Consider the following 14264-nt stretch of genomic DNA (forward strand, 5'->3'; position numbering starts at 1 on the left):
CCTGAAGTGTTTTGATGATATTGAAAATTTAATAACGAGTAAAGCTGGAACCAAGAAACCCTATTACTGAGCAGATATTGTTTAACAGCATGTGTCAATGCATGTAGTTGCTTTTCTACAAGCGAAACCAGCCTACACAACTTTCTATTGTATAATTACATTATTTGATCAAATAATGTTACTTTGAACAGGTAATTGCCATTGATGGTGACAATAATTGCTCACTTGCACTAGCTAATTTCAGCCTAGACAGCCAAGCTCAAACAGATGTTAAAACAGAAATCCAACTTAAAAATCACCTTTGGAATTGTGTCTACAGTATATTTCCTAAATGGGTCTTTGAGCTACAGTACGGCTGTTCGCCTCTCACAGTGCAGAAAAGGATGGGGAGCTGATGGGAAGGTTGAGAATAAATCCAAAAACCAACACTCAGGCAACACTTACCATTCATAACAGAATTGTGTTCAAATGTAAAAGGCCTGATAGTGACTTATGATTCGACATGCACTGAATATGGATGTTTTGTGAAAGGATTTGGAAGCTGGAGCAAATGGCACCTCATTTAAAATTAAGGAACAGTGTATAAAAAAGTCATATTATATTAATGCAGGTCTGCTTTAAGAGATACCAGGGTCAAATTAGTCTGAAATTTATAAACCTCTATCTTATACTGAGACCTTTGTTATATGTCACTGGGAAATTTTGGCTGACAAGGTGAGGGACCTCATTTTAATACATTCGAAATCATGTTTTTCCAAAAAAAATCTTTGGAGCGTACAGAGCCTCAGTGAGGCAAAAGAAAAAGGCAAAAAAAGTGGAAATGTTCTGTGTGGATTCTTTGTGCAGCAGAAAGCCCCCCTGGATTTCCCACTTCATTTGCTGCATTTGTAAAGATGTCACATTGGCTTACTTTTGTGAAATACATGCCACATAGGAAAATTCCTTAGTAAAAAAATACATTAGAACAAGCTGGATTCTGGGATTTAAGATTGTTTTGGGACCAACTTATAGTCCAGGCACAGCTCTTTTAAATCTTGCTCATTTATTTGCTTTGATGCACTGCAGGGTATTGCGTATCTGTGAGGTAGAAAGAAGCCCTTAATTAAGTCAGCATCCAAACCCTACAACAATTCAGGGAATCTGGTCTTGTTGTCTTGTATGTAGTTCTGTGTGGTAGACCTTTGTAGTGCCAATCTCTCCCTTTGTTAATTATTTTTGGAAGTAACCATACAAGGTTTTTAGGCACCCTGTTTTGTTTTTTGGTCTTTAGGACAGGCATATGTGATTGCCATTGTGATTAGAAAACTGGAAGGTCAGCTGCTAAAATATTGTATTGTTGTTGAAGTAATTACAACCATAGGGCATATGGGTATGGCATGTATTCATACAAAATAAAACTGAGGGAAAGTTCTTGCATGGATGCACCAAGCATTTACATATTTGACTCGAGGCCAATTTAACTTGTTAGCCATTGGCTGTGTGCTTGTGCCCACAGAACTGCACTCTCCCTGGAGCTTGTTTGCACAACTGGGGCATTTTTGAGATTCAACCTTTGTTTTCCTTCAAGGAAAGTTGTTACAAATAAAAACATTTAGTAGGCAATAAGCTGTCATGCTCATAATTCCTATGCGATGACAGAGTTACCCTTTCCAGAATTTTATTTCTATTTTTGAAACTATACTTAAAGTACATTGATGATTATTTCATAATGTTTTGTAAATGTTAAATGTGACATGTGCTTAACTGTAGTTTGCTAGACAGCTGCAGCCACTGTTACCGTGTCTTTTTTCTTTGGTGCTTAGCCAGCTAACTGAAAACCCAGTAGCTAGGAGAACAGATGGGAAAGTAACACCTCTCCAGGAGCACTGTAGAGACCACTGATCATGAGTTAGTAAAAATCAAAAGATTGCTCCAAACGCTTGTTAGCAATTTGTGAATATGTTTTTGGACCCTGCTCTAACGCAGGCAGTATGTGCATAAATTGAGAAGAATGAATAGAAGTGGTCAGGATGATGCTGTTTCTGTGCACTATAATACACATAACCCTGACATTTAAACTTGAGGTTTTTCAAAATTGAGAAAATAAGTCTGCCACCAAGATTCTGAAATTAGCTACATTTGGGATCCAAAAGCAGCAAAAGGAAACCTTTTGGATATTCATTTTAAATTAACTTTCCTGATCATTATTAGGACATAATAGGAGTATTAGGACAGTGACACAATTTTTGTTGTTTTAATTTTTGTGCTTTGTATTCCACCACTTTGGACTCAAAATATTACAATGAATGGTTAAATACATACTGTACAGGACTTTTTAGCCTTACCGTGGTCCTGTGTTTACAATCAAAAAAGTCTCCTCCTCCGTCTTGAACCCTGCTCACTCACCCTGAGTACCCAACTTCGGTCATCTAGCTACCGAACGTAGCTAGCTGGATAGCTAGAGGTAACATTACTTGCAGGACCAACAGAAAACACATCAAACACATCTCTTTGTGAACTTCAGCTGTCGCCTTTGAGGAAAAGCAATTCCAGGGTTGACTCTGGATTTTGAATGAGCTTTGTCGGCTTGTCGTTTTGCTTCACTGTACTTGTGCTTATTCACCTCTGCCATTGCAGTAGCTAGCTACTGTACAAACACTTTGCTGAAACCTGACCCCACCCCACAGACTCTGTAGCCCCACCCTCCCCTCCCCTCACAGAAAGTGCGTCATGCCCAGAAACATCCCAAACACATTTTTAGAAGAAGAAATTCAAGCAGATGAGCACAGATTTGGCAAATGTGTGCAAAGACAGAGACTGCCAGTGCATCATTGAAATGACTTACTTATAGTTAAAAATGCCCTGGTGATAACAGTAACTTTAGGTACAGCAGGTAATAACCAGTAATTTCAGTTATACCTTGAAGGTTAATAATTAATTTCTTTTCCAAAAGAAAACAATGTATCAAGAATTTACTGTGCTGGCCTGAGTCTGTCAGATCAGCAGTTCAAGTGACATACTTTTCCACCTCCAGTAGTAACTGGTAGTCCAGTAGTAACTAAAAATTAGTTGCATTTTAAAAATTTTGGTTCTGCATGTGTCTAATTTGCATAAGTATTTTTGACTATCAGTTTAAATTACAGAGCAGGTAGGGCAGTAGAAATGTGAAGATTGGGAATAATACTGTCACAATGGCTGTGTTATGTTAAACTAAAACTGCACTGAGCCTCCTGGAGGGGGAGGCATACATCAGTTTTTTGGCTTATTTAATTGTACAGAATTGCTCTGGCCTCTTATTACCGACTCGCGGTCAGGCCTGCACTGCAGCTGTGTAGTCTCTCCCGCCCCCCTCGCTCCAGGTTGCTTCTCTCTTTGCCGTATTGACACTGTCCAGCAGGAGAAGCTAATTCCACTGCCGCTACCGGCTCTCGCACTGTGGAGTCCAGGAGTCGCAGCTCACCGCGGCACACGCGCAGCCCCCTCGCCCTCCCCCCCCCCCCCCCCGCCCCCAGTCGCACGCTGACATCTGTCTGTAAACCCTCCGTGTACCCTTCGCAGTTGACAAGTGGATAAAAACATCAGCTGGGTGGATTTAAGGATCTGCTCAGTGGCTTAAAAATGAAGTTGTGGCAGAGCCATTTAAAATGTGCGCGTGCGTGTGCATGGGTAGAGGAGGACTTATTTTATCAGAGTTCCCCTGCAGTAATATCCAGTAGCTGTTGAAGACATTGATCGTTGCATCAGAAACTTTGAGGATATATTTTGCGTATATTCATTTATTTGTCATTTTTGCTATAAATGAAGCACATGTCTGTGTCCAGCTCGCTGTAACTCCTATGGGTTCATGAGCATTCCAGGCATTGTTTTAAAAGATATATTTTGAATCAGGACACATCTTCATGTACAAATATGTATGTATATTAATAGTACATATGCCATATTGTGCCTCTGAAATGTGTATGACTTCATTTCAGCCTCATGCATTTATGCATTGATGATATGATAATAATAGTAAGGTCTTATGAATTGGCTTCTTTTTTGCATTTTGTAATAGGGCAATTGTGCTTTTGTTTGCAGGTGTGATGCCACCAGTCCACACATTCACCCCGTGGGATGGTGTCAGGACCATGGGCGGCCACTCACAGCACCTCAGGGTGAGTATCTAAACTTGACCCTGCAGCAGTCAGTTACCCCTGACCAGTTCTTCAGGCTTGCTGAAATAGGTTGAGATTGAGAGAAGAATATATTCTTTCTGTGATGCCAGGAAGGGAATTAGGATGCTGCCCACCAGGGGGCAGCAACGGCCTTACAGACAGGGATGGCTGCAGCTGTTGTTCATTGTAATCACATCAGCTATGGCCCATTGCCTAATTATGGGCTCTGTAAGAGGCCTGGCTTCCAAGTCTAGAGAGGAGTGTTTTGAGGGCATATGGGCGCTGGGCTATGCACAGTGTGGCACAGTGTTGGTGGAAGTTTGTTTGCTTTTTGTTAATCTTTTGCTTCTGAGCAGTTTGGATGCCAGATTGGCCTTTCTTCATTTATTTCTGTTGTGTTGATGTTTTGGACCAATAAAAGGCAGCAAGCCAATGCTTCTTTTATGTTTTTCCTGTCTGTTCACCACATGTGCAGTAGCCACCCCCAGCCCTGCCTCACATTTCATACAAGGAACTGCCATTAAGTTAAATGCAAGGAATCGTAACTTAGCTATATCTCTGATTTGCTAATGTAAATTTGGCATTAAATCTACACCCCTGGATACTAAAAACTTTTTCAAATAAGCATTCTTTGGAATAAGAGACCCAGGAATCCCAGAGATTGAATTTGTTGCTGAACCCTGCAATCATTCTCCATCAATCATTCTACAACGTGATATAGCTGGTTTCTACTAAAAACTGTAAAAGGTGACCTTTTATAGGAGATATTGGGACTTTTGATGAGTCAGCCAAGATATTTGAGGAAATCATCTTTGAGAGTGGTAGATTCATGGCAGGTGAAGATGCAAGAGCTCATGTTAATGCTCATGTCTAGTCATCTTTGTGACCTTTTTTCTGACCAAACCCACTTAGCTACCTAGCTTTTGTTCCATATTACCTTCTGTATGTCACAGATAAAGTTAAGCTTTTTGTGTCAAAGATGTGTTTATTTTACTTCACCTGCCGATAACACAATTACGACAAACAAATCTTCTGAGTAACTTAGAAGAAATATCTTGTGTGAGAATATAGCATGTCAAATTAATTATTATTAATATAGCAAATGAATTATTGCCAGTATTTTTTATCATTCCAAATTGAAATTCCTCCACATCCCTGTCTGTAAATATATTTTAACCGCTGTTTAAAGTATTAAACATGCCAAATATGTGCAACGGCTCTACCACAGCTACAGTTCACTATCCATCAGACTTTGCGAAAAGAGAATTAGAGGAATCAGAAAATCAAGACCCCAATCCCTGTCATGTGCTTGAGATTTACCTTTCGGTTTGACGTGAGGCCTCACTGTGATCTCTTGTACTCCTATTATTGCGTTTTTGATCAGGTGTCAGGTTTGTCATTCAGACTCCCCACACTCTGTATCCTCGTATTGATTTGGGCTGTCAGTGAATCTGTTCACATATCTGAACACAGAAGAGGAGGCTGCAGATTGAACCAAGGCATTTTGTTATTTCATCTGTTCTGCTGTTATGTAAGGATGGACCTTTCCACATTCTTAGGTGCTCGGGTGCATGCTGGTAGAAAAACAAGAGAATAATTTTAAAAAATGAAAGCGGAGTACTCAAAAGTAGAATATTTTAATACGGCAGTCTAACTTATAAAATGGCATTCAAGATTTCACATTTTGAATATTCCATGACTGGACAATCGTTGAATTTATTCTTTAATAATTTATATAATTTATTATTAAATATCAATTTAGTTCTAAGGATTTTAATGATACATTTTAGGTTTTGTTTCTATTCAATAACGAAATTGTTCTTAGCGTAATTCGCAATATAAGGTTAGCTTATTTAATCTTATTATACAGTTTATTTTATTCTTATTCATACTGTACTTATATGTAAGCATTTACATATTTGAGTGAACGCTTAATGCCATTTTTAATGCATATTCAATGAAGTTGGACATTTTAACACATGTCTTATTTCAAACCTCTGATTTTCTTTTTTAATATTCCTTATGCGATAGCTCTTCATACATTTTGTGTGTGTGTGTGTGTTTGTGTGTGTGAGTGTGTGAAAAGTACTGCACCAAAACTGGGAACTGGATTTGCCATTTCTTTGATGGTATCATTCAGTTAGCTCCCTTTTAAAGTTTTAGCCCCCACAGGTTAAAAGATGGTCAGGATCCCAGAGTAACCAGGCACTGAGATCGGTCTCGTGGCCTGTGTCAAAGTGTGTTCCTAGTGAGACTTGCCATAATCTGGACTCATTGCTTAGTGTCCAGTTCTAGGACTGTCCCAATCTGGATTCAGACCATGACACTTTTTACATTTGACACATTTTTTAAAACCTGTTGCCATTCTGTGGTGTCTACACCTGGCATCATAAAGCTTTCCATCAGCCTTGGTTAAGACTGTAGCATCTGAACTGAGGTGTGATAAACCTGGTTTTCGCTGGCCAGCACCACTGCTGGCGGCAGCTTCGCCCGGGGGTTGATAGCAGCAAAGTTAATCGCATTAGCGGTCGTGAACAACCTCGTCGTACTGCACGTTTCCAATGAATCCAGGTCAGTGTATTCAGTACCCGCCCCTTTGGCTCACACATCAATCTGCTGAGCTGAGCGGCAGAACTCGCTCGTGCGCTCCACAAGACTTTCCCCCCAAAGTGCCTGCATCATCAGTTTTTCCCTTAAAAGCATGCGTGGGCTGTTCAAATTAGTTCTGGAGCAGAATAATTATGCATCTGAGAAGTTGCCATGAGGAAAGCGGGGGACAGTATCGCGCTCTGTAATCGCAGCCACTCTGAGCGCCATTATGACTGGCTGGTGAAACCAGGCCGCGCGCAGTGCGTGTAATCGATCCCCTGCCATAACCCAGATAGCAGAGATCACCAGCGCTCAGATCCAGGGACCAAGGACGCGGGGCTGGGACGTTACTGAGCACTTTGACTTAGGAGAGGAAATGAGCAGAGGAAACGAGCTACAAATGGGTAGCGGCCTTTATAGCAGGCTCAATCGAAAGCAAATGTGGACAACATGGAAGTATTAACATTGTCCTGTCTAGTAAGGTACAAGGGAAAGGACAAGAAAAGAAAAAATGGGTGAATTAAATGCCAGTTTCCATTTTTTTTATAATTAGCTGCACAAACCTATACCCATTTTAAAATACGCCTCAGGTCTGGCCAGTGTAGCTACACATAAATATATAAAGGTTCCACTATGTGAAATATGCCAAACCAGGGACAATTATTTTTATATTGCACATTAAAATATACAGCAGTCTTGCCTTTTTTCCAGTTTTTTTTCAGTTGTGAAAGCTTACAAGCTGTACAAGCTTAAATAAATGACATGCAGAAAAGAAAAACTACATAACTGAATTTCATTTAATTCTCCTATGATTAAAAAATTGAATTCATGGACTATTTCCTATGTTCACTTATTTTTGTAATTTATACATGAAATTTCTATTTGCATAGAGATGGCTTAGTGTGAAGGTGGTTACTGCTGCATTAACCTTATATCTAGGTCATACGGTGTTATTACTTATAATCTATGTTGGTCCCTTTGATTTCCCAGAATACCCATCCTACATTTTCCATTGGTATTTTTTCTGTCTTGTATGCAAAATGTGTGTGCTACTGATAAAGCACAATTATTATAGGGATTATCTTCTGTGAATGTCAGTCATATGGAGTGGGATTTAAGGTGAAGGCGTAAAGTTACTGCAGTTTGTCTCCTACGTGGTGACAGCCATGTGTGGCATCGCTTGGGTAGTCTGCTGCCAAGAGCTCCACCATCTACAGGGCCTCATAGTCCCTCAACTTGTTGATCCACACAAGTGAGACAATGGGCAACAGGACAGAGGAGAAGGGGGTGCTTGTACACTTTTTACTGCCCGGCTCAAAAGGCTGAAGCGGGACTATGACCTCCACCACTAAGACAAACCTGGATGTGCAGCATCATCAGTCTTCTTATTATTTTAGCTCTGAGCCATGATGGCTGTTCTGTTTGCTGGAGAAGCTAACTTTGCACTGGCCAGCCAGATGTCTGGTAGTACATTGTAGCATTGGCTGCCCAGAAGGGTTTGTCCTTCATGGCCACCACTTTCAGAATGACTAACGCTGACAGGTACAGGAGGACATTAGTACAATGACAAGCATGGTCTGACAAACTTGTCTTACAGTTTGTACTTGTGTAATGTATAGTTTTCATAATAATGCTTTTTACCTACTTTACTCATGCAAGACCAGGGCAGCACAGGCAGTTTGGGTGCAGTGTGTGATTCAGATTGTGTTGCGGTTGGTCTATATTTCTCATATATCCCCTGTATATTGGAGGTTGGTCTGTTTTCCATATACTGGAGTTCACATTCCTCAGCATCATTAGGTTTATTTATTATGTGTGAGGGTAAAACAATGTACCTCCAGCCAAGAAGCAACATGAATAATGCATTCATGGCATTCTTCAGTTTTGCGTGTAAACCTTGTTGAGCAAAATCCAATTTGTTTTCACTCCACTAATCTGAAAGCTCTGCTCACAACAGCCCAGGAAATTTGTGTCTTGTTTTTGCAGTAGATGGATGCATTCGTAATGTATTCCTAGTTCATAGTCCAAGTCAACAGCGAGGTGCTGCAATTTACACTTACATTTCTGTTTCTATGTAATACATTATTTGTACTTGTAGCATTTGTAGCATTGGGTGGAGCTGCTTGTGTCAATTTAGCCTGGTTGCTCTGGCTTATTTAGCAAAAACTTCACATGGGCCGAAAGCACAAATTGAACATGCCCCTCTGAAATCAAAAGATGATGTGCCCTCTGTGTTTTCAAGGAAAATGCATAAGCCTCAAGTTTGAGTAATCACTAGTGAAACAACAGAGAGTGGGGATAACAAAACCAAAGCAAACCGAGACCTCTGTGACAGACAATCATTGCCTGCTTATCAAAGCTTTACATTTGCTTTGTTTCTTCACAAATGTTGCGTATTTTGAAGCATCCCAGTACAGATTATCACATAGAATTTTAGGGGATTCCTTTAAATGGAATACAGTTGGAAGCATAGCATTTTTTGATTTTTCAGGACATCCCAATCCAGAAAATTTTCTGTGGGAAGAGTACTTGGAAGACACTGGCTCTTCTGTGGTTCCGAGCCAGGCCTTCTGTATGGTAAGTCTTGTGTAAATCAGAGCGGACATCTTAAAAGCTATAATTCCTGTGCCTGATGTGCTACCGTTACCTCTGCACTTTGCTGCAATTTGCTTAATCGTTTAAAGTGCTTGATGGTGTCACTGTAAAAGTGAAATTACCGATATGTGTATGTGATCAAAGAGGACCAGGCCTGAAGCTATGTCTGAGCTGCATTTAAATAAAAATAATCAAACTGCATGTGTGATTTAATACGCGATGCCACAGTTGAAGGACAACCTTCGTCGTGAAAAACCTTTCATAGTTTTTGCTTCTTAAAACAAATCGGCGTAGAGTGGCAAAGGTGACTGACCTTGGGATCCTGATGCATCTTTCAGAGAGCACCACACAGGTTCCAGGTGAACATGAAGCTGGAGGCAGTGGACAGGCGGAACCCCATGCTCATACGGGTGGCCACCATTGTAGACACAGAGGACTACCGGGTCAAGGTGAGGGAGTGACCGTTACACTCAGCACATATCAAAGCAAAATTCAGTTCAGTAGGTTTTTTTGATCTACCTTAAATGTAATGTAATGTTTTCACCATCGAGCAATATAGGCAAAAATATACATATTAAAAATATTAACAATCAAACAGATAAAGTGGAGGTTTTTAATTCAAGAGCTATCTTTCAGATGAACATGTACTCCATTGCAAGCTAACTGAAAAAGAACATCTTTGTCACAATCTCAAATTTCAATTTAGCTTGCCATATTCTGAGAAATGAATCTGTGTGATTTCATATTCAGTGCTACCGTGTTTGGAATGTAACCCCTTCTGTATTGCCTCCTAATTTAAACACAAGCCTGAAAATGACATACCCAAAATAAAATGGTTACTATTATTGAACCCTTTTGACTACAGGCATAATCCTGGTCTCTTGGTTCCAATTATGATAGCAATACCACCAAAAATGAGTATTCTGCATCGTTTTTTCTATGCTATGTCGAGGCAGGTTTCCGAAAAAGGTCATTTGGAGACTCTGAAAGGGAACCTGGTAACCAAGTGATATTATGGATGTTTAGAGGTGTAAAATATTACACTATATGACTAAAGGTATCTGGACACCCCCTGGTCTACTGTTTTTTATAGTTTTGGATGGGACCCTTTGTTCTAGTGAAGGCAAATCTTAATGCTACAGCATACAATCACATTCAAGGCGATTCTGTGCTTCCCCAACAGTTTGGGGAAAGCCCTATCCTGTTTCAGCATGACAATGCCCCCAGGCTCACAGCACGGTCCATATAAAAATGGTTTTGTTGAGAATGGTGTAGAAGGACTTGACTGGTCTGTACAGAGCCCTGACCTCAACCCCATGCAACATCTTTGGGTTCAAATGGAAAACCAACTGCGAGCCGGGCCTAATTGCCCGAGCAGTGCCCGATCTCATTATGCTGTTCTGGTTGAATGGAAGCAAATCCCTGCAGCAATGCTCCAACATCTAGTATAAAGCCTTCCCAGAAGAGTGGAGGTTGTTATAGCAAAGGGTGGACCAACTTCATACCTTTGGATGAGATGTTGTATGTCAGCAGTCCACATACTTTTGGCCATATAGTGTTTATATTGTACTATATGCTAGTGGAATTTTGTTCAAACAATTCAACCTAGAGGAAAAAATTTACAAACATTTTGTTCATTAAGAACTGATTTTTGATCAGCCGAAAGCCCTTACACCTTGAAAACCAATATAAGAAAATCTATGTGATACTGTGCACAAAAATACTTTAGCTGTTTTTCTTATGCACAGTGCCAACCTATATGCAACACATTCCATGTATAAAATAAATCTGATTCATTACCATGCTGAATTATCTAGTCAGTACCTGAATGAGCAAGTGAATGGCCATAAATGCGTTTTGTATTATAGCGAGCAGGTTTTGTTAAACACTTAATCATTGTCCAGTTATACTTTGGCGAGTGTACATTCTGAATGTTAAGCTCTATGGGGCTGTACAAGCAATGGTTAATGTTATCTATAGGCATGTCTCTCATTGCCTTTCAGCTGAGAGTCCTTACGACTCATACGACTGCATATTTTAATCATTATTATGGAAGTAATGCAATGAGTTGAACCAATCAATAGGTATATCGATCTTTGCACATGCCTATTGACATTTTTGTGTTCAAGGTTAGCATTAAAATGAAAGAAATCATTAATAAATTGACTATTTGTCAACAAACAGATAGTCAGCCAATGGCTCAAAAAGAATACAATTAATAAAGGTCATTTGTTGAAAGGAGAGGACATGTGACTGACTTGTCTGTTTGCTGGTGTGTCTGTCACCGCAGTTCCTGACAGTACCAATAAAAATCTGCATTCTTGGCTGAATTCATTTATTGATGGATTTCTGCATGGATGTAAACACACTGCTATTCAAGTTGAAACTTGTTTAGCATCACATTCAAGCAGTCAATTTAATTTACCAAACCCGTGCCTGTTTGTAATGATCCTTAGGGACTTGATAGTGTTTTTACGGTCTGATTGTAACAGCAGATGAGGAGGATGGTGCTGATTAAATCTATTCAGGTGTCCAACACCCGTGACCACCAGAGGGATGCACAAATTGTTGGTTCTTGTGCACAAACAGCACTGTCCTTTGTGTTCCGTGAGCGTCATGACATGGCAAGCTGAGCCAAGTGTGAAAGTGGTAACGTCAATTTAAAATCCCCATTTTTATTGTTCACGCGTCATTCGGCATTGATTTTCAGTTTAGCGCAAGCGTGAAATACGTTTCCGAGACCTCATAATGACATGGTTTGGGAGCTGAAATGTGTAATTTAGCTTTAAATTGGAGGCTGATACTCTAGACAAGTCTGCCAGCGACTGACCATAGTCAGTCACACCCTAGCTGCTGGTCTGATTATGCAGTATCATAGCAAGCCTGGAACGACCATCACACAGGAAGGTTTTTAAAAAAAATTTTTATCACTTCCTGACCCAATTTGGTAATGTCAGCAAGGAGAATACTAGAGGGTGGTATACAGCTAGATTTGGTCCTACCCTTGATGTTGTTATTTCTTAATTGTTTTATCACACAGCAGCCACTTGAATGGTTGTTGTTAAATTATGACAGTGATTTGTATTGATATGGTATTAACTTGTTAACGTATTAACATAAACCATGGAGTGTTATAGTCAGTAAAGAGTTCAATTAAGTTTGAATTTCATAGAGGGGGAATTCAGTCTTTTTATTAATTCATTTTTTATTTCTGAACATCTTGGGTCATCTTTTTTTAAATGCCAAATTGAGAAGCCTCATGGGTTGGACAAAAATGGATCCAGATGTAAAATGAGGCATTTATAAGTTGACCTTTCAGAAATTCTTTCTGGGGGGCATTAACAAAAGAAAGAATATATTCTCTACCATTAACAAGGTATCCCCAGAGAAATGTGGTTTTTGGAGTGAGCATTAACCAGCAAATGTGGACTTGCTTAGATGAGATTTTTAATAACAGAAATACTTCAGAAAGCTTTATGTCATCAAACTCCAGCATATTTCTGAAAAAGGTTAATTGCCTAAGAAAATGTAAATATAACTAGATACAACTAAAGTGACTACTGCAAAATAATACATAAAAACTATTAATGTCCCTGTGGCTTTTATTATGACATGTAGTAAATCAAAAGGTGGAAGATTCCCTGTTGGAAAATTGCTAGGCTGAACCATAGAAACAGTGATTGCTTTAACACAAGCTGAAAATGAGCTCCAGCATGGAAAACATTTACGCTGCCGCTGAACATGCATAAAAATAAAACAAGGAAAGGGCACAGAGACATTTCACTGACTTCAGCTATCTTTAGGGCTGATATCCCATCATGCGTTTCATCCTGGTTGTTGACAAAGCCCTGGATATATAACCTGATAAATACTGAAAACGTCTGCTCAGTCTTGATTTGGAGAACTGACAAAAGATGTCACATTCCTGGCAAGCCTTAATGTACAGGTGCACAATATTTTATCAAATGTAAAATAAACCAATAAATTGTTGGCCCGCTGGAAATGATTAACATTCTACTGCAATAAATCCACGTGTTTCAAATGGGTAACACAAAAGTCAACTCTGACTGTCCCCGAATATACATTTTTTATTTCCCTTTTGATTACTATTTGGCCTTGGCCCTCCAGTATTAATTTTTCATGTGCATTCCTCACTGAGGTTTTATACAGAGCTGTGCGATGAAACCGACGGGATTGAATAACTAATAAGAAGACCAATATGAGCCGTGATTTTCTGCTTCTTAGTGATTTTTCCGTATGAGCTTGCCAATGTGCCTTGAGGGTCTGATTTTTAAATATTGTATGTATAAGTTTTACTTTCCATGTATTGAGATTTTTTGGTTATGGATGTGAAAACAAAGTGATGCGAACTTGAAATACAGGTTTATGCTAACTGAATAAGTAATGTGGAATAATTTGATTTGCACACCCCAAATAGATCCACTTTGATGGCTGGCACGAGAAATTTGATTTCTGGGTGGACTCGGACCTACCGGACCTACACCCTTCCGGCTGGTGCAACCGAACAGGTCATCCCCTGGAACCACCCCCAAGTGAGTCTACTGGAACCCTGAGGGTTTTTGATCTATAAATCTTTTTTGTTAAAATATAAATTCTGGTGCATTCCCTGGCTTCAGCCCTTCTCCTTCATTTTGATCCCTGGTATTGATTTTGCACTCACCTCTCCGCTGGCGATAAATCTCCCTGACGCATGTGGAGCAGTGTATCTCAGCATCTGATGGTGATGTGGTCTGCCATTCCTGTGCCCGGTAGCTGAAAGAAGAACATCAATAAGTATTACACACAGAGGAGAGCAGTTCACGTGCAGAATGAAAGAGCAGCCACCCACTTCTCTGCATAATTGGCTTTCGTTGATCTACCAACAAGAAAGCCTGACATTGCCACGTGCAGAAAAGGAATATCTGTTGCGTCAATAAAGTGAAAGTT

General features: G+C 39.8%; 1 protein-coding gene across 5 annotated transcripts in view; it reads left to right on the forward strand.

Annotated features, from left to right (window-relative positions):
• Nucleotides 1–14264, forward strand: part of LOC135252709 (lethal(3)malignant brain tumor-like protein 4) — an 87465-nt gene that overhangs the window by 21821 nt on the left and 51380 nt on the right. For all 5 annotated transcript variants that reach the window (XM_064331116.1, XM_064331115.1, XM_064331114.1 and 2 more), the window contains 4 exons: nucleotides 4057–4133; nucleotides 9214–9299; nucleotides 9656–9766; nucleotides 13756–13870. In XM_064331116.1, the coding sequence (XP_064187186.1) occupies nucleotides 4057–4133; nucleotides 9214–9299; nucleotides 9656–9766; nucleotides 13756–13870 (389 nt within the window). The remainder of the gene's footprint in view (nucleotides 1–4056; nucleotides 4134–9213; nucleotides 9300–9655; nucleotides 9767–13755; nucleotides 13871–14264) is intronic.

Source organism: Anguilla rostrata, chromosome 4, assembly GCF_018555375.3.
Source record: "Anguilla rostrata isolate EN2019 chromosome 4, ASM1855537v3, whole genome shotgun sequence".
Lineage (NCBI taxonomy): Eukaryota > Metazoa > Chordata > Actinopteri > Anguilliformes > Anguillidae > Anguilla > Anguilla rostrata.